The sequence below is a fragment of the Pagrus major genome, chromosome 21 (genome assembly GCF_040436345.1).
Source record: "Pagrus major chromosome 21, Pma_NU_1.0".
Taxonomy (NCBI): Eukaryota; Metazoa; Chordata; class Actinopteri; order Spariformes; family Sparidae; genus Pagrus; species Pagrus major.
Genome location: NC_133235.1, coordinates 28,114,884 through 28,135,590, shown reverse-complemented (window position 1 = coordinate 28,135,590; position 20,707 = coordinate 28,114,884). Strand labels below are relative to the sequence as shown.

Below are 20,707 nucleotides of genomic sequence, written 5' to 3'. Positions count from 1 at the left end.
TGGCGTCAGGAGATAAACTTTGACTTTGCGAGGGGGAGTCTCAGGAGGTCTCGGCCCCGTTAATTAACTCCTCAGAAGTTTAAGGTTGTGTGCACTGTTATCTATACTGTAAAGTTTATTTGACAGTTGAAAGGTTGAAAGGTGAAAAGCAGCACAGAGAACGTAAGTGTACACAGGCACAACCCTGAGTCCAAAAATATAAATGAAAACAGAATACAATCATTTTGTAAACATCGACCCCCGATGTATCAGGGTTAGTAAAGTGTCATGTTCGGTTTTATTTATGTTTTACACAGCGTCCCAACTCTTTTTTGGACTCAGGAGTTGTTCTGCACAGCTGCTGGTAGGATGTAATTGCTGCAAACGTTAAATATATAAATAAATATAACTCTGCTGCTCCTCCGAAGTCCAATTAAAGTAAACCGGTTCATATGCAAAATACCAAGGCTCAGAAAAATGGTCCCTAAACACTCCCTATGTAATTAAACAAACTGAAGTAAAAACGTATAAAAAGATGCCACAGTGTTCAGAGGTAGATCCGGAAACAGAAACATTTAAAACTCTTTTAATAATAATCATAGAGGATCTGAATGTCATGGTGAAGTGAGGGATAAACACTGATTGCAATGTTTGGTTAGACTTCAAAATAAAGCATATAATGACATGTTAATGCTGCATTCAGGTGCTCCCACTTCCCCTGGGAAGTCCGACTTTGTTGTGCCTATGTGCGTCATTTTGGAATGTGGAGACGACATGGACGCCAAAAACAAGTTGTTTTGCATTTAAACAGCACGTTGACAGCTGTTTCCAGTATTTGAGTGACGAGGAAGAGCAAAGGAAACGATACAGAGACGAGACAATACATGACTTTGGTAAAAGTTTCTCACCGTAGACCATCGAGCCATGTTTCAGCGTCATATGAAGTCAACTCAGCGGCTTGTTCACCAAAGTTTTCTCCGACTTTGAGTGTTTCCAACTTGACAGTGAATTTTCCCTGTCAGAAGAAGTTATTAACGTTGTCAAACAGTCGTGGTTTGGTTAGGTTGTTTTAGAATAACACTCAAAGATTCACACTTGGTCACACATGGGACACAAAGCCCAGTCTCTTAAGTGGAAGTCCTGCGTATGATCCACCCAACTACCCCTCAACTGCGACTTTTCATGCTCTTTATACCAGTGCACGAGAGGGGCGCTCCAAGAAATGACCCTAGAGGGGTGTCAAACTGTTGACCAGGTCACTGTATTTAACCCACTGGGACTGAGAACAAGCTGGACATTCAGGTGGATGAATGAATTTTAAAGGAGTGAGAGCAAAAAGTGGGGAAACAAAGACAGAAAAGGCAAATAGATGTATATATACTCAAACACGTCATGTCAAATTATCCAAATCATATCTTTCTTGTCCCTTAATGCTCGGTGATGCTGTTCATCTCTTCATTAATGCACATAATGACAAAGCTTTGTCCTCAAGTGCTCTCAACAGCCAAACAAGCTGATGTCACACCACTGAGTGATGACAATGTGCTACAGTTGATATTAAAAGCACTTCTAATATCAGGCGATAGACGTGAGATCACTTGACGAGCGGTTCGCTGGGATTCTCCTCCTCAAAACACTGTTTCCAAGTCTCTTCCTGTTTTCCACCAAAACATCGAGACGCCAACTGGATCTCAGGGAAACACAAGAGAAACTAACAAGCTCACAATACGCCCGCAGATCGGTCTCAGCAGTTTAATCAGGGGTTTTTTTGGTCGCTGCTGAGCTTCGAGTTAAATCATCCAGTTACATGCACGCTGCTGCGAGAGCGAACCTCCATCCCACTCAAAAACGCTTGCGAACACGTTTCCTTACAAAGTTTAATTACATGCGCGCCATCTGTGATTTTTACATAGCCTACATATGCTAATTCAAGTTCAATTTGCTTCATTTCCATAAAAACACATCGCCCAGACATGGGCTGTATGGTGGAATTTAACAAGACACAAGAGTTTCTGTCGTTATCACTTTGGGCCTTGATGGGAAACAAGAGTGTCGGCTCTTGAATCTTCAGAAAAAACACTTGAGTTGTCAGCGAGAGTGTCTGGTGTTCAAGCTAATATCTCATGCATAAATAATGCAAAGCCAAAGGTCTTGTTAGGCTTCAAATGCTATTACAAAGCTTGAATTTAACTTTGTTTTGTGGTGATACATGATCCCTTTTAGGCCGCTGGAACTTGTGGTCCTGTTTTTTACCAACTCTTAGGAGCTGTGGAGATCAGGTTAACCACTGATAATGTATTTAAAAAGCAACAGCTGTGGTGGAGACATTTTTCTTGCAACACTTTGCCCGTTTAACACCTGTCGTCAAATTAACAGATATCAGCTCAGCTGTTATTTTTGAATATAATCAGGAAATGAAAAGTTCCTTTTGCTTGTTCCTGTTTGCGCCTTCATCACAGTTTAGAAGCTGTGAAGATCAGGTTTATTAGACCGCATGTAATACGACAAAGACAGAGAGATCTCACTGAAGACGACTGTTATCAAAGCAGCTCGGCTCCTTTTTCTTGTTCCTTAAGTTTCGTATCTCTTTCTTGACTTTGTGATGACATTTAAGGCAGCTCACTCTGCCCATTTAGATCCTAAACCATCCCTGTTTTCCCTCAGCAGGGACTTTTTGAGGGGGGTGGCACTGACTCATTTTAGATCCTGGTGTCATCAGTGGAAAAGGAAGTAAAGTTCCTGAGCTTCAAAAAGTTTCTTCACTTCCTGGAAAAAGTTCTTACAGTGGAAAAGACCATCAGTTAACATGCGGACTATAGACGTTTGACAGCATTGTGCAAGAAATCTAATGTGATTGTGTATCTGCGTAAATAACACATTTTATTTTGAAACTGTCTTTTATCCATCTTCACATGTATAATGTATGCCGAATTAACAAGAAGGCTCAAGTAGTGAAGAATTTGTTGAGACAGCATTTCACAAAGTTTATAACATCTCTCCTGATGTAACTACTCACAAAATGTACCGATTATTAAAGGGAGTCTGGTGACTTTTTACACGGCTGCCAAAGAAGTCACCCATATTGGTCCCATTTACCGTATTTGTAAAATCTGACATGTTTACCCTCAGTAACATGTTGTCTTCTTTCATAAATCTAGTGTACAAGATGAAATCAGTGGAAACAGTGTGTTCAAACAGCTGCTTAACATCTTTCTTTATTGATCTTTCCGGAGAACAGTGCAAGAAATCTAACGTGCAAATGGAAAATCTAATCTAAATGTATCTCGACACTGTCTTCTATCCCTGCAGACATTACAACTACAGCACCTCCCACCACGCCCATCGCCTCCACGCTTCCCATGACCACGTTTGGAGCAACCACCACGGCGCCGATCACCGTCCCCGGCTCGACGCCGACTTCAGACTGCGAGGAAGGTCAACAGGACTGCGGTGGCGAGACCGAGGCCCCCGATGACTACGACACGGTTACAGGTAAAACACCGAAACTCCAGAACAAAAAGTTCCCTTCCCTATCGTCTGTATTTATGATTTATTGATGTAGCACTCCCCAAAACTAAGTTTCAAAAAGTAGAATAATTTCAGTGAGTCTCCTTGTAGAGTTGTGATATTAGATTAAGCGCTCTTGCATGCTTTTCTTCTTCTTCATCCTGGAGCACTCGACTCTTTCATGTCGAAAATGATGGTACTTCGTGATTCTGAGGGAAGGAAGAGAAACTTATTGGACTAAGACCATGAAAAATTCTCCCTCATCTTTCTCTTTCCAGTTTCCTGAAATGTCTTTAAAATTCTCCTTTTACTTTCACACATAATCAAAATCATCGCCCCTATTTTCCCGTGAGAACTTGGAAAGTAAAGATTTTCTCAGAAAAACCTGCCTCCTGTGGATTTCTTGAATTTGTATTATCTCCCGAGTTGCGAAGCTTTGAACTGATTTCTCGTCGACGGAGGTGTGTTGAGAACGTGTCGGCATCTGTGTGGGTGAGAGCGAAACCTCCCGACCTTTGACCCCTCTCTGACTGTCCCATCTGTCTCTCGCAGGAGGCGCCACAGCGGTCGACCCCATCATGGACTTAATGCCAGGTGAGGCCGCAATCTGCTTCCCTGTTTACTCGTCTCATCTTTCATTCACTCATCTCCTCTCTTCTGATCTCCTCACCTTCCTGCTTTGCTTTTTTTCCATTTGCTTTATCTTTTCTCTTCCTCTACGTGGCCACTCTGTCTTACATCCTTCTCTTCTCTCCTCTAAACTTTAAAAGCCAAGTTGAAGTTTTACAAGCGGATGTACAAATAAATGTGCCGCTTCAGGGTTGCCAGATCAGTGCATTAATTCAGCCAGCGGTCCCATCACTCATGTCTCCAACAGTACCGGCCGCAGTCACAGAGAACAATGAAACCGACTTTCATGGGAGTAAATGGCTTTTTCTTCGCCCCAGTTCACAAATGAGACTTTAGCACAGCGCCGCCCGGCCCTGACACGACTGGACTGCAGAGAGAAACGTTGATAGATCTGTTCTGAAATGCATCTGCATTTTTTCTTTTCGATGATGTTATTTCCATCGACCGCGCTCGTGAACCCAATTGAATCGCAAGGAGAGGACGGAAAAGTAGAAAGAGAGATAAAGAGAAACCCAACAAGGCAGAGAAACAAACATTAGAAGGGAGGGAAGAACATGATTCAGTGAAAGTGAGATGTGAAGAGAAAGAAACAAAAAAAACAGTGCGACACAAATCTCTCGTTCTCGCCGTTAAAGCGATAAAACTCAGGCGGTTTGTCAAAAGACAAACGGTTATTTTACTTACGTCGTGCTCTACATGGTGAACAAAATGTGGCTGCATTGTTTTATGATGCTCACGACTCAGACTGAACTATAGCGGCAATGAACAACCTTTTTTCACTTTGTGACCCCTTAAAACAAATCAATGTCTGCCTGCAGCTGCTCTTCACAGGCCTTGATTGTGAGCATTCAACTAAAGAGTGTTTCTTATTATTTTTTAAGGCCTAATGAAGTGAAGAGAATCAATATTTCATGAAGAAAACTAAACAAAAGACTAAAAAATGAAACATAATTCATGTAGCTGAAAGGACATTTCAGTTTCAAACTCATGATGACTCCATGAATTCAGTAACACTTTCTATGGAGACCACATCGACAGCAGGGACATTCATAGCGCATTAATTATGCATGAATAATGCTTAAGAACGACACTCATAAAAAACACATTATGCTTTCTGATGCACTGTATCAACAGTCATAAAACATTATAGATGTGACCTATAATGCATTATACGTTTAAGTGTTTTCCAGCAATGAAATCAATCAAAGAGGCTGTCCTGAGTCCTGAGTGATCCGCCCATCAGTTCCCACCTGACTGTAATGTTTGTCTCCACGTACGTCTCGAGTAATATGAATTATCTTTATGTATAACGTTTGCCGAATTAACGAGAAGGCTCAAATAGTTAGGAATTTGTTGTAGACATAGTTTCATAAAGTTATAAAGTTTCCCCTCACGCAACAACTCACAAAATTTAGCGATTTCTTAAGGGAGTCTGGGGGAGTTTCTACACGGGTGTGAAGAAGTGGCCTATATCGGTCCTTTTCACTATATTTGTAAAAATTTGACCGTCAGTGAAATGCTGTCTTCTTCCAGCTGCTAAATGTGCCTCACTTAACACATATAATGATAACTTACGATACTTCGAGGACTACTTACTGTGACTGCTTCCTACAGACGATTGTTGAGGTGTGTGTAGCTGAGCGTGGCAGTCGTCACGGATAAGAAACCCCATCAGTGAACCTCTATTTTATATCAAGTTAAGAGCATCCATAAGACACTTAAACCTATAACTCACCTTAAGACACGTCTTAAATATTTTATGGTGCATCAGAAAGTATAGTGTGTTTTTATGAGCGTAGTCATAAAGCATTATGAATGCATTATAATACACCATGTCGAGCCCGTCTACAGATCCAAGCGCAGCTCTGTGTTTTTGTTTCACTTTGCTTTATTTCTGCATGGGCATCTCAGATCCCGTGTCACAGTTCATCATCCCCCTCGTGAATACACCAAATTCAATTCATCTGTGAGTAAACTGCCAACTGGAGACGAGGAGGGATAAATCGGCAGAAAGGTAGAAAAATAGGAGCAGTGGCAGAGAGAGAGAGAGAGAGAGAGGGCAAGCAGGAGGAATGAATAGACAGAAAGGAGGAGGGTGAGACGAATGAAGAGGTAGGCAGAGTGAAGGTAAGAGAGAGCGCCGGAGAGAGAGAATAAAGCCCTCTTGGGTCTCAATTAGCCGAGTCGAAGCATCGCGTGAAGACAGCTCGGGGTTGGAGGAGGGTTACCGGCTCCACAGTCTCATCTCTGCATCCTATTAGCCTCTCAGAAACAACATGTCCAGTGTTCAGAGACTCCTGCGTTCTCTCTTGGATGCTGCGGTGAACCGCCGCCGCCAGTCGACTGCTGGCACAGGCAGGACGCAGGCAGGGAAATGTAGGTTTTTTTTTCTGCTTGGGGTTTTTGTTCAGGAGCCACATCCTGCAGCACGTTGGTGGCACCACGCCTTTCTCTCTGGAAGGTCCCTCCATTCCTCCTCTCTTTTCCTCTCCCTCTGTCCTGATGTCCTGATCCCAAACATATGTACGTGTTGGCGCTGTTTTCTATCAGCGGTGACGTCTCAGTTCCTGTGCTCCGCCGAGGCTGCGGAGAGGGAAAGTGCCCTGCGGCTCTTCACCACGTTTACAATTACAAACGTCTCTCTGTCTTTTCTCGCCCAATTCCATCTGCACGAGCTCTCTTGTTTGGTCGGATATGTTTTCCACAAGCTATACAATTTACACTGAGTGCACAATACAGCAGGAACAGCTTTGTAATATTGATGTTACAAGAGCTGCAGTTTTTTTTCTTCCTATTCTCCTCTAAACTGCAGCCGGTTTAGTGGGTGAACACGTGCATGATTGTAGTTTTTAGCCTGTAAACAGAGAATCGGTCGCAAACATAGCAGCTAATATGTTCGACAACATTTGATTGGCTTTCTGGACAGTTTTACAGGAACATACAAGAGCACAGGTGGCCAGTTGCAGCATTAAAGGGTCAGTCTGTAGGATTTAGGGGGATCTATTGGCAGAAAAGGAGTATAATATTTGTAATTATGTTTTCATCAGTATATAATCACCTGAAAATAGTAATTGGGATGAGGGCCCTTTTATATCTACAGAGGGAGCAGGTCCTCTTCCAAGGAGGCCGCCATGTTGCAACACCCTGTTTCTATGGTAGCCCAGAATGGACAAACCAAGCACTGACGGTTGATTATTGAGTCTCATCCCCTGATGCTTTGCTTTAAGTTGAGATAAATTCAAAACCAACCACGGAGGGATGAGCATTCTTGAAATTGAATCATTTCCCAATCACTTTATCAATTACGCCTATAACCTTATTTCTCACGGTAAAGGACTCTTACTCTAGAGAGGGATCCTTCACCCTGCCCCTTAGTATTTGCTTTCTTAGCGAAAAAAAGCAAAAGCAAAATTTTCCATTTGATCACAAAAAAATGTGAAAAGTTGACTTTTTCTCCTTTTTTGCCATTGTTAGCGGCCAACGTAGGGGAGGATGAAGGTTTCCCTCTCTGGAGCCGGTGGTTGGTGGCGGTCACTGTAGGGGAGGTGGCTCTAGAGAGAGATCCCTCACTCTTTTTTTGTATTTTTTAGCATAAAATGCAGATGTCAGCTTTTGCATTTGGTCGCACTTTTAGCAGCCACTGTAGAGGAGGGTGAGATGACAGGATTTTAGTTTATTGCCATCTGCAAGCTCACCGCTAGATGTCACTAAAACCTACGCACTGGACCTTTAAGTTGGTTGTGATGGTCAGATTCTGGGTTTTGGGAAGTTAGGACATTTGTCAGATGAGACTCAATAATCGACCGTCTGTTGTCGCTTTTAAAGAAAGGCTTCTCACTTTTCTTGCACAAAAGACCTTACTGGGAAACACTGTGGTGATTCCCAGTAAGACATCCATCACCAGCCACTCTTCATGAGATAATTGTGCTAAAGCAATTAGCGATGAAAGGGAAGCCAGTGAGGGATTGTGTTCTGGGTCGAAGCAAAAGCAGGTCCTGATGGGACAGTTTGTTTCGGAGGAGACACTCTGGAGGAAATGGGAAAAAATAAAGTTGAGGAAGGAATTGTAGCTTTTCTCTACTCATGTCATTATAAGCTGAATCCCTCTGTGGTTTTAAATGTTGTTCAAATAAAATAAGAAACTAGAAGATAGCGCTTTGAGCTCTGGTATCTTGCGACGGGTATGATCTTCTAATTGAAAAAATAATGGAAATATTAACTGATAATCTATCTGTCAGAAGACTCACAGCTCTGATCCTTATCTCCTCAGAGTTCAGCTCATGTAACACGACAGTGAAATCCTCCTTTATCATTAAACCCTCCCTCCATCTGCTCTCTCCTCTCCGCTGCAGCGTACGTCTGGTTCGCCTGCAACTTTGACTTCTCGTCTTTCTGCGGCTGGACCGGAGAGACCGGGACGGACGCCGAGTGGCTCATCCAGACCAACGGGGCTCCCTCCGTCCACAGAGGCCCGACCCTCGACCACACAGGTAGGAGCCGCGTGTTCACCTTCGTGTTTGAACCAGCAGCTCGACAGCTGGCTGTGGAAGTGCACTCTGCGGCTCTTCTTGTTACTATGCAGCTGGTGAAAGTCTTTTGCCAGAGGATGGAATATTTTTAAATACTGTACGCTTTAAATAACACACAGCTACAGTCTGTGCTGCTGGGAATTCATAACAGTGCCTCCTCTTTTAAAAAATGAGGAAAAGATGCCTACGATGTAACAAGAAACTCCCGTCGGACGCACAGCCTTATTCTGAAGGACAAAGAGTTAGTGAACGCGGAAAACTATGACAAAGTTGTGGTGTTGTGTTCAGCATGGTCAGGGTAAAGATGGAGGCACATAGTTACATAGTGTTTCCATATTGATGGGATGTTCTCAAGGCATCAGCACTGAACATATATATATAAGTAACATTCATTCTGACTGGGATAGTTATAAGTATAAATATAGCTGAATAAAGCCAGAATCATTTTGACATGAGAACGTTTTGCAGGAAAAACTGAGGCAAGATGTATTAAAAACCTGTGAATATGTAATATATATATATATATATAAGTCTCGGCACTGATAGAACTGAACAGAACCGACAGACGCTTTGATCCTCTTTTTGAAAATGAATAGACGGCCTTGAAAAACTTGACTTTTTCAAAAGAGTCCAGCTCTCAGATTTATCAGCGTGCCTCTGCTCTCTGGCCTTCTCTCCATTCAAACCTCCTGTGATGGATGTTTTTTGAGGAGACAGCAGCAGCAGCCGCTCTGAAATGAATGGTTTCACCTTGATTTCTTGACTTAACCAGATCACAGGTAAAAAATGAGCCCGCTGTGATGTCGAGTCATATCTTCTGCTGAAGCGTGCTGATATTGAGTCCTTTGTTTTTCACCGGAAACCCTCTGAAGTCTGTGGATTTGATGTCTTTGGGAGTTAGTGAAACAATGCTCACCGCCAGCATCACTGGCTGTGTTTTTAATAATCTTTAAGGTCTTATTTTGAAATCATCAACTGTCAATTGTCAACACGTGCAGTGATGTGTTTCAACGCCGTCAGGAGCCCTTCAATGCGTCTTACCTTGTCTTCTGCCGCCCTCTGCAGGAGGACCGGGGAACTTCATCTACATGCAGCTGAGTGACGACGACACCCCAAGTAAAACCGGAGAGGACGATGACGACGAGGAGAAGGTGGCGACGCTGGTCAGCCCGCTCATCACCACGCCGGACGCCGACCTGTGCATGTCCTTCTGGTATCACATGTTCGGGGAGCACGCGGGGGCGCTTCACATCAAGCAGAGGAAGGAGGCGGAGGTGGGCCAGATCCTGTGGACCGTCAGCGGACACCAGGGCAGCCGGTGGAGGGAGGGACGAGTCCTACTGCCACACTCAAGTGTCTCATATGAGGTAACAGAGTCCTCGAGATGTCTTTATATCATATGAACACCTATCCTTTATTTTTTTGTCCTTTTATAGGATAAAAATGACTTTTATGTGCTGTTATCTGAGCAAAAACTGACAAACATCATCTGTAAAGCCTCCACAAGCATTAGAGGAAGAAGAAATAAACAGGAAAGCACTGAGTAACAAGCACAGAAGGTTTCAGCTGGACTTTAGGTGCTTCATTTCCCTCCCACAGTCGATTAACACGCAAGTTAGTTGGAAATTCAAAAACAGGAAACTCAGTTTTACCTTGTGATGGTTTGGGTGGTCCCTGCCTCTGGCACAATGCATGCTGGGATAGCGTCCAGCCTCCTTGACTCTGAACAGGGTGAGCTTGATGATGCAAGTCGAGCTTCACTTACAAGAATAAGTTATTTTAAAGGCATAAGCGTGTCTATTTAACATATTTAACCTTTAAATAAACCTTTAAAGATCAGTTTTTCGTGGTTTTATGAGGAGTTTTAGCTCCTGTTGAATCAACGTGCTAACTGACCGTGTGTCGTTACTCGCAGGTGGTCGTGGAGGGCGTCGCAGACAGACGCAGCGCAGGTCACATAGCTGTGGACAACATCCAGATCATGGATGGGCTCCGTGCTGAGGACTGCAAGGGTGAGTATTGAATTGTTATAACTCACTTACCACCCCAGATTTGTACGTACTAGTTCTGAGTTTAATCTAACGGAGGCTGTTTGTTTTCTCCTCCAGATCCAGAAGCTCCTACGTCTCCTCCAACCGAGATCATCATCCTACGTAAGTACACTCCCGACTCCAGTTATGTCATTACCAGTGTTGCCACAGTTACTTTGAAACAGTAATCCGACTACTGACTACTGACTACTTCTTTAAAAAGTAACTTAGTTAAGTTACTGACTACTTGCTTTTAAAAGTAACTAAATTAGATTACTTTTAGTTACTTTCAGCAGATCCCCCGCCGACCCGGCCCGGCCCTATAACATGACAATGACTACCAGTTCTGCCAATACTCTCTTTATTGACACCAACATTTGCAAACATGTCCTTGAAATAGGCTTACTTGTTTTTTAAATGAAAAATAAATAAAAGACAGTCTTTCTTGACTTAACGTAAACATTTTTTAAAAAACTCTTACGTAATACATACTTACGTGATTTAGTAAAAGCTTTGTTTTACACATTAGACCTGTTGACTATATAGTACTGTAAGTCCCACCTGTGGTGATGTGGGCATTGGCCCGTGCTGTGCGGAGTATAGCCTAAAATAATTGTAAATGATCGTAATAACATTTATACCATGGATATTATTTGAAATTGAGGCTTGTAAGTCCCACAGCGTGGTGAGTGGGCATTTTCATGTTGTTTTCAGCACGTTATCTGTATATGTTCCGGGACCTGTGCCCGTCTCGTCATCCCTGAGCTGTCATATGTACTTTGCGTTCCGGCACCTTATGATTTACAAATTAAGCACTGCCTAGGCCTAAATATAGATCTAACCTAACCCACGTTCCCCCGAAATGCAGAAATAGTAACGCACGGTGTTTTAGAAAAGTAACTTTAATCTGACTACTAGTTTTGGAATAGTAGTTGCGTTAGACTACTCGTTACTGAAAAAAGTAGTCCGACTACAGTAACGCGTTACTAAGTAGCGCGTTACCGGCAACACTGGTCATTACAGCGTCAATGAGTTCATTCTGGTTGCACAAGCTCGGTGGACACGTCTCCACAATCTTTCTTTGCCTCTACGCAGGGACGTTTCTGTGCAAAATAACCTGAATGTTTTAATTAATACTTAATACTTAATATTCTCTGAAACCTCTTTTCCAAAGCATTTTGCGACGATTTCCCTTCTTTCAGGCAGCCAGTCGTTCCCACTTATTTCCACATTTCAATACTCATTTTAACTTTTGACCTTAAAGGAAAAACTCATCCGAAAATGAGAATTCAGTCATTATCTTCTCATCCCCATCACGATGGAAAGTCAGGCGAGGCAAAACAGCGTTGAAGCATTCATCTAAACAACTGCAGTCGATGGGGACTTGTTTTAAAACGTAGAAAAGACGTAAGTCAAGTCTCTGGAAGCCCCAAGATCCCAGATTGATTTGAAAAGACGTTTTAAGCCCTTGCCTTCACAGACGATCTGACATCCAAGATTTAAGAGGCTGAATCCAGAAACATTCACAAGTTATAATGTGGGGAAAATCAAACCCAGACGACAAACAGTAAAAGACAGGGTCGTTTGTGAGCGGAAAAAAGTTTGGTCATTTCTGGAAGAGGCTGCCTTTTGTACTTTATGATCCAGAACATGTACAAACCACCACTTTGCTCTTGTTAGCCTGTAATCACATCTCATCTCTCTCTGTCTCGCAGCGATGGACTCCCTCTCGCAGGACAGCAGCGAGCTCGGCGGCCCCGGCAACATGCTGAAGACCCTGGACCCCATCCTCATCACCATCATCGCCATGTCCGCGCTGGGCGTCTTCCTGGGCGCCATCTGCGGCGTGGTCCTGTACTGCGCCTGCTCGCAGGGCAGCATGACGGACAGGAACTTATCCGCCCTGGAGAACTATAACTTTGAGCTGGTGGACGGCGTGAAGCTAAAGAAGGACAAGATGAACGGACAGACTAACTACTCAGAGGCGTGAGCGGGAAAGAGTAGACGGGGCCGCGAACGCTCCGCAAAAGGGACACGTTGATTGCAGCCAATCAAGCGGGAGGAACACAGGGCTGAGGCCACCAATGGGACGGCAGGGTGGGCTGAAAGTGAGCCAATGTAATTTTTTTTCTCAGGAGCGGCAGTGGAAGGGACTGACCTGCAGGGGGCACTGTGTATAAAGAATCTGTACAGCAAAAAAAAAAGAAGAAGAAGAAAACTAAGGATTCTATTTGTTTTTCGGCGTGCTTTGTTGATTTCATGTAATCACATGCTGGTGTTGAGACCAATTCAGATGAAAGTATTGTTTGTGTACTTTTATGGAAAGATAAGATTTGATTTGTTTGTTTGTTTGTTTGTTTGTTTTTGTTGCCTTTTTTTCAGATGTCATAATTTCACACAGAGAGAGTGGAGTTTGTGAAAAATCGCTATTCTGATATCTGGCTCTTTAGCTGGTCCATATGTCCCTGTGTGTGTGTGTGTGTGTGTGTGTGTGTGTGTGTGTGTGTGTGTATGTGAGAGTGTGTGTACATGTGTCACATTCATATACATCTGCATTTAAGGTGTGTATGTGTCTCGCCGTGTGGTCGTACACTCTTGTTTATCTACATACATGAAGCGAAAGCATCTTTCTTTGTGTGTGTGTGTGTGAGTGTGTGTTTGCATGTGTGTGTGTGTGTGTGTGTGAAGGCGGGTACCATCGTGACCCGTGTCTAGTTCCGACAGTGCCTTTTTTTTTTTTTTCCTCCAGTTTTTCTGTTGCCTTGTTTTTTTTTCTCATCGGCTGGCGGTCCGTCCAGGGTTCCTACACAAACGTGCGGGAAAAAGTCCGGAACAATTTACCGCGTACTTTTTTTCCAGATTGTGGTTAAAGAACTACACATTTGCAGTGTTGTAGTGGACTGTCAGATAACATGTGTGTTGGTGTAGATCTGAAGATCCTCTTGCCTTGATGACAGTCGTTTTTTTTAACGTTTAGGTTTTGGAAAGCTTTGGAAAGACTACAGAGTTTCAGAATGGAAAAAACGTGTAGGAGCCCTGAATGCCTCGTTTTCATGGCACATGACACATCCAACATATTGTACATAGGTTTTAATATATTTGAGCGCCCTTTTCTATAGAAAAAGACACACAACAGTGCCGCAGTATCCTTTCTATGTCGAAATCAAACTCCAAAATTCAGACAATGTACAGAGTTTTAACAGACGGCAGCACCAAACAGCCGTTTGTGTTCCTGGTTGCCATTTTGTCAGTTTCGTCGTTGTCTGCTTTCTGTTTCGTGCTCTGGGAACGTGAAGGTTTTTACAACGATGGGAATCGGCTTTTTGAGATTAAGGAGAAACGCCTCAGAGATGCCTCATGGGAAGTGATGTTTTTTGTACAGGGTAACACGGACAACCTCAGCACCCGCTAATATGACTACGGCATGTCGAGGACGGATCATCAGGATTTGGATGTTTTTATATCACTGCTGACATTTTTCTCACTGGCGCACGAAATGACTGTGAAACCTTGAAACAGAAGTGTGTCCAGCAGTCCGTCAGAGAGACTTGGAGCGCTTCTCTCCGTGGAGGCTCTGAATGCTGACTGTCTTGACTGAAAAAAGCAGGATTCAATGTTTGCCATGACAATGCTGTACTCTGTGTTTATTTCCTGTGTTGACTATCAGAGGAAGGTTCTTTTTAATGGAGCAAAAACGCTGTTGAACAACCCCGACTGCAGCCGATCGTACCGTCCGAAACTTGCCTCACATGTCCATTTCCCTTTGAGCTACGGTGGCCCGGACGTAACGCGATTCAGTCTCATTTTCATAACAAAGATGAGTTTACAAGCTAATCAGAGCAGAGACCCAACAGACCTGCCTCGTAAAGTCATAGGGCTCATTAATGTTATTGTAAAAGATGGAGGGGAAATCGGATTTAAATAAGTTCATTTGTTTTGTGTGTTTGGAGTGTTGCTTCATTATTTTTGTGTCTGTGGGACTCTGCAGCAGCTCAATTAGCATTTTCTTCACTGTCATCATTACAGAAGCATCTTATTTCCTGTCATCTACAGCGATCAGTGCCCTCTGAGATGTCCTCTCTGTGAGGACATCAGATCCCGGATCAAAATCAGTTTACATGGATTGGTTCCTTTTTTTAATATCTGGGTATTTTTCAGTGAAAAGCTAGTTAAAAACTGAAAACGACGAGCCTTATAAATACTGTACTAATATTAACTGCTTTGTTGTGTTTAAGCTTTTGTAGCTAAATGTGTTGTGATACTGGTCACTTGCTCATAGCGCTGTACAGATTAGGCGGGAGGATTTAGTTTTGACAGTCTTGAAATTACAGACAAAGATTTAAAAGCCATTAAGCAGGTTAGTGCTGGTCGACCCGATCGCGAGAATGAATGACTGTGATGTACGTTTCTGCAAACCACGGATGTGTTGAAACTTTACATTTCTTTATTTTATGTTGCAACAATGCTGTGCTGGTGGTTCGATTAGGTTTGGGCACAAAAACCACTTAGTTAGGGTCAGGAGAAGAAACACGGCCAGAGATCGTCCCGAGGTCTCCTTAGTACGGTGGCCCTGAAGGTCAAAACACAACAGCATTTCAGAAAAGGGTGTAACATTTCACAAAACACGACGTTTCGCAAAACATAAAGTTTCTGAAAACACAACAACATGACAGAAAACACACAACATGACAGAAAAAACACAACAACACGACAGAAAAACCACAATAACATGACAGAACACACAACGTTTCACAAAACACAACAATTGGAGGGTGCTTGTTTCCTGAAATGTAGTTGTTTAGTGAAATGTCATTGCATTTTCTGTAATGTTGTTGTGTTTTGACCTTCAGGGCCACCTTACCTTAAGAAATGTTGAAACACTCACTTAAACTCCACTCCTGAAATGAAGCTACAGTCTAAAACATGTAACATGGACGTGATGTGTCATGTATTGTAAAAATGTCCATACGGTTCATATGACACGTACAGATGTGAATATATCTGTGGTTTGCAGAAATGTTACATGGCAACATTTAATTCTGGTGACTGGGCTGGACTGTCCCGGTGTGGGTCCTGTTGCGCTGCGGTGCGGAGGTTAAATCTGCCCATTTTTTAATGTAGCATTATGTGGCATCGTGTGAGCTCAAAACGTGAAGTGAGAATGTCCGTCAGTAGTCGAAAATAGCATCAGTTCTTTCCTTTAAGATGAGATCCTCCTCTTCGGTTCAGCTCAGATCAAGAGACACCGTTTTCAAATCAAATCGAGGTGCTCTGTTGAGATTATCAGCTCCTGTAAAATCACACAGCTTCAGTTGTCTTTGTTTTTTCCTCAAAAATATCAACCGCGTGCGCTTACAGGAAGGAGAACCAGAGAGGATTATGGGTTTCACAATGTAATTTCAGTCCTGACAGAATGTGTTTCTAACGTTTTTCAGCCAGACATCCGTAAATCTCCGTCCCCACTTTTTAGACAAGAAAGGATGCTGCGGCACTAGATGTGAAAACAAATGTTGCACTGATATATTTAAAAAAAAAAAAAATCTGTGTTTATGATGTTGATTTATGAAAAGAGAGAGAGAAGGAAGGAGAGGACAGTGTTATTGTTGCTTCTTTTTAACACGGTTTCAGATGACAATGTTATAATTCTGAAAAGTACAAATTTACAGAGATGTTTTTCATCCCGGAAAAAGCTTATATGCGTCTCTTCGAAGCGTAACAAATTTATTTACTTGGTATAATATCACCTTGTGTTTTTTGTCACTAATGTGCGTGCCATTGTTTTCGTTCTTTGTTTTTTTTTTCTTTGTATGACAAGAAAAAATGTTTTATTTTCAATACTGCTTCTGTAATTTTTTTGCTGTCTCAGATCCAGAAAAAAACTAGAAAGGACATAAGGAAGTAAAAAAAAAAAAAAAAATGGAAAAGCAGTGAGGCCTTAAGTGACTAAAAGTATTGTTTGTACTTTGACTTTCTGGTCAGCACCCAGACTCATCCGTCTCTGTTGTCTCAGACTCTGATCATTGACTATTACATTCCAAAGAATTGGATCAAATAAATGTTTTAAGTATAAAAAAAAAGCTGCTCTGGTGTTTCTGTTCTGTCTCAGAGGGAATGGCCTGTTCTTAAAGGGTCAGTTCCCTCAAATCACAAACCATCTACTGGTGTCTGCACTCGACAAAAAATATAAACACGCTTTTGTTTTTGCTCCAATTTTTCACGAGTTGAAGTCAAAAGAGCTGAAACTTTTTCTGTGGATGAAAAAGTTTAAGGAGATATTCTTTAAAATCCATGTTGGCAAAGATCATCTGTTCACCTCAAAGGCGTGGCATTTCAAGATGCTGATTAAACAGCATGATCAGTGCACAGGTGTGCTTTGGACTTGTCACAATAAAATGCCGCTCTAAAAGGTGCAGTTTTATCACACAGGAAGTGTGCATATGGCATGCTGCCTGCAGGAACGTCCACCAGAGCTGTTGCCTGTGAATTGAATGTTTATGTCACTACCATAAGCGGTCTCCAGCTGGCCTCACACCAGGTCAAACCACAGCAGCCCAGGACCTCCACATCCAGTTTCTTCCCCTGCAAGATCCTCTGAGACCGGCCACCAGGACAGCTGATTCAACAACTGGTTGACCAGAGAACTGTCAGAAAGCCTCTCAGGGAAGTTCATGGCTCAGGCTCTTTGGTCTTCTTTGGTCTTGTGAGGCTTCGGGGTGTGTTTGGGCTCATTGTCCAGCTGCAGTACAATGTCGGGTTGTGTCATACTTGGACTGGCTCGGATGCAAGCTGTCGTTGGCGCATGAGGGGGACTTCCTGAGTGCTGAGGTATTCTGGGATGCATTTGCATTTTTCTGGAATTTAGCTTTTTAGCTTCAGATTGTTGGGCCTGTGCTGTCGTTTGTAGTGGGGAGGGTGGTGTTGGGCTTGGGATGGGTGCAGAGTGGAGGTGTTCATGTTGCAGCATAATAATGTACGGCCATGCTGCAACGATCTTAACACAATTCCCGGAAGTTGAAAACATCCCAGTTCTTTCATGGCACTGCATAAACTCACCAGACATGTCAGCTGTGATGCATGTTTGGGATGTTCTGGATCGCGTGTTTCACTTCCTGCCAATATCCATCAACTTCACACAGCCACTGAAGAGGAGAGGACCTACATCATGAAGGTCAAAGTCAACAACCTGAACCGCATGAGGCCAATGATATTCACACCAGATAGTCTACCGTCCCCATACATGAATGCACAGTACCAGGACCTTGAAACTGAAGCAGTTAAATGGAATCCAGCCATCATTAAGTTGACTATTTTATTGACTAAAAGAAATCCCTACAGACCTTGAAGTGAGACTTTCTTTTCATATTTTGCAGGGATGGGTGGGTCGCTTTGACTTATTAGCGTGAACTCACTGCATACTCAGTCTGCTTAGAAGTATGAAGTGTGGCACTGTGACACACTCCTCTGACATGCACCAGAACCAAACCTCACTCTGAAAGGTGGATTGACGTTCACATGTGTAGCAATGACTTTACTGTCCGCATGCCATATCATGCTTTGACCACTGAGTGGCAGCAAAGCCTCTTGAAACATTTATGTATGCCGGCACCATGTGATAGACACAAACTATGTGTTACATTTGTCATAAAGCTGTCTGTCAGAGCTCAGGGAATTTGTTTTATGAGCTACATTAAATTCAGCTCAGCTCGGCTCAGTCTGCTCTCATGTGAGCTTCTCTCATGTGGCTTTGGTTTAGATGAGGGTTTCCTGCCCAAATTGGTGCCACTACACCACCTTCACATGCAACGCTGTCTCATTTTTGTGTTGCAAGGACTTTAAGTGACTTTAAGAAAGCATGAATGACTGGACAATGCAACAGTCTTGAATCAGACATGTTTCTCAATCTGCCGAGACTGAGGTTGTAGTTCATGAAGCAATACCTGAGGTAAGAGCAGCTCTTGCAGCTATTAATAATTTACCAGAACAGAAGATAGGCGACACAGAGCAGTGCAAACACAGCGGCGTGACTAAACTGTAAATGTGCATTAAATATAATGAATAACACCATGAGTCCTGTGCTGCTTCCTGCCTCCTGACTCTGCACACTGCCGCTAAACTGAGCACATCAGGGCCTTTTTATCAAGATTTCAGTTTTCAACCGGCCACTATTTACTGTGTGTCCGCTGGTTTGTGCTAAATTTATTAATTACAAATAAATTTGCTTGGGAATATGCACCACTGAAGCACTCTATCTACTGAAATACATGGTATATATATCCCTAAATACTCAAGTACTCAACAGGATTACACCAGTGCAGAAGTACATTTATTCAAGTGCTGTATTTAAGCACAAGATACTTAACTTGATTATTTCCATTTTCTGCTACTTTAGTCATCTATTCCACTACAGTTCAGAGGCAAATATAATACTTCTTGCAGATTTAGTTTAATAATACAAAATAAAATCAACAAAAAAATGATGATGTATTATAGATTAGGATAAAAACTTAATTCACAGGCACATTAATGTGTCAATATTTATAACTCAATAATATAAATGATTCTGATTAATACTTTTACTTTTAATAAATGCTTTCATTTTTGGTACTTTAAGTATGTTTCGATGCTTTTACTTGAGTCTTTCTACACTCATCACTATTCTTACTCAAGTACAAGATCTGAGTACCCGTTCCACCTCTGATTAAAACAAACAGGTGGAAGCTACGGCTCATTTTCTGTCCTTTAGTGGATAATCTGCTAGATTAGTTGGAAGACGTGGACCCACATGCAGTAAAGCTTGTGTGTCTCGACTGGTGAGGATACCTGAAACTGGAAACTAACGCTGCCCGGTGCACAGGGGTCATCAGAAACCTGTCTGTGTCTGTTTTTTTTGTCTCCTGTTATGAATGTGTTTGAAACTGATACAGAAACATTTCACTCAGCAGACTCTGCCTGAGCGGATTACCTCAGGGATGTGACGGGATGCCTGTGCGGTGACGTTAAGATGTGTAATGGACCTGGTGACTTCACGTGTCTGTGGCCAGCTGGCAGCATCTTCATCAGCTGCTCCAGATTCATCACACAGTTTACAGTAATTATAGGAGCTAAATGTGGGGGGGTTAGGTAGACATCAGTTTTTAGTTCCTTTGCTGCTTCACTCTGAAAGAGGGAAGTGTCTTTTTCAACACGTGTATGTCTTAAAAAAAGTTCCTTTAATGTTACACATCAATGCTCTTAAATGGTTATTTCTGGTTATGTAGCTTTATGCTTCTCCTTTTGATTTTCCAGCCAATCACATTAAGTGAACACTTAATTATAGCACATCTTTGCTTATCCACCTGTCTTTGTTAAATGTATTTTGTTATAATGTTTAATTGGAGATGTTGTCGTAATACTGTCGTCATGTTTGCTCCAGAACTTCATCATGCAAGTAGGTGATGAGCAACTATTTTAAACTGCTCTGCACGAGAAAAAGGGCAAAATGGACATCACAAATGACTGAAAGTGAATTTTGTATCAGAGACTGCTTTCTGAGTTTGCACAGGAAGTTGAGGTGAGGGGTTACTTCTCTGCAGCACAGCTGAAAACACAGCAGATAAACGTGCGGTTGTTCGCCCAGAATCGCTCTTGAAATCAAGAAGCATTCAGACCCTTTAGTTAAGTAAAAGCAGCAATACCATATGTGATAACTCAAGAACAAGTTCTGCTTTTGTCATTCATTATCCGCTGAATCTAATCAAAATATTCAAATAAAAGCACTTATGATGACAGTATGGTGTCTGTTGATGTTTATACTGTATTTGTACTATAATTGATGCTTTGTCAGCATGTCAGCAGCATTTTAATGTTGCAGGTGATTGAGCCAAAGGCAATTCTAACTACGGCTGCATAGGTACCTTAGAGAAAGAGTTCATCCAAAAAAAGAAACTTTTCAGCTCACCACTCATGCTGATGTGAAGTCAGGTAGAAAGGTTCGTAGTCCACAAAACATTTCTGGATTTTCACAGCGAACTAGTGCTGCAGCGTTCTCCTAAA

The 20,707-nt window shown here is 42.4% G+C and overlaps 1 protein-coding gene across 1 annotated transcript in view; it reads left to right on the top strand.

Annotated features, from left to right (window-relative positions):
* LOC141016596 (neuropilin-1a-like) overlaps positions 1-13,016 on the top strand; it is an 84,023-nt gene extending 71,007 nt beyond the window's left edge. The window contains exons 12-18 of the mRNA XM_073491061.1: positions 3,289-3,471; positions 4,039-4,080; positions 8,469-8,606; positions 9,711-10,012; positions 10,561-10,657; positions 10,754-10,798; positions 12,391-13,016. Coding sequence (XP_073347162.1) covers positions 3,289-3,471; positions 4,039-4,080; positions 8,469-8,606; positions 9,711-10,012; positions 10,561-10,657; positions 10,754-10,798; positions 12,391-12,665 — 1,082 coding nt within the window. The 3' untranslated portion in view covers positions 12,666-13,016. The remainder of the gene's footprint in view (positions 1-3,288; positions 3,472-4,038; positions 4,081-8,468; positions 8,607-9,710; positions 10,013-10,560; positions 10,658-10,753; positions 10,799-12,390) is intronic.
* The last annotated feature ends 7,691 nt before the right edge of the window (positions 13,017-20,707 follow it).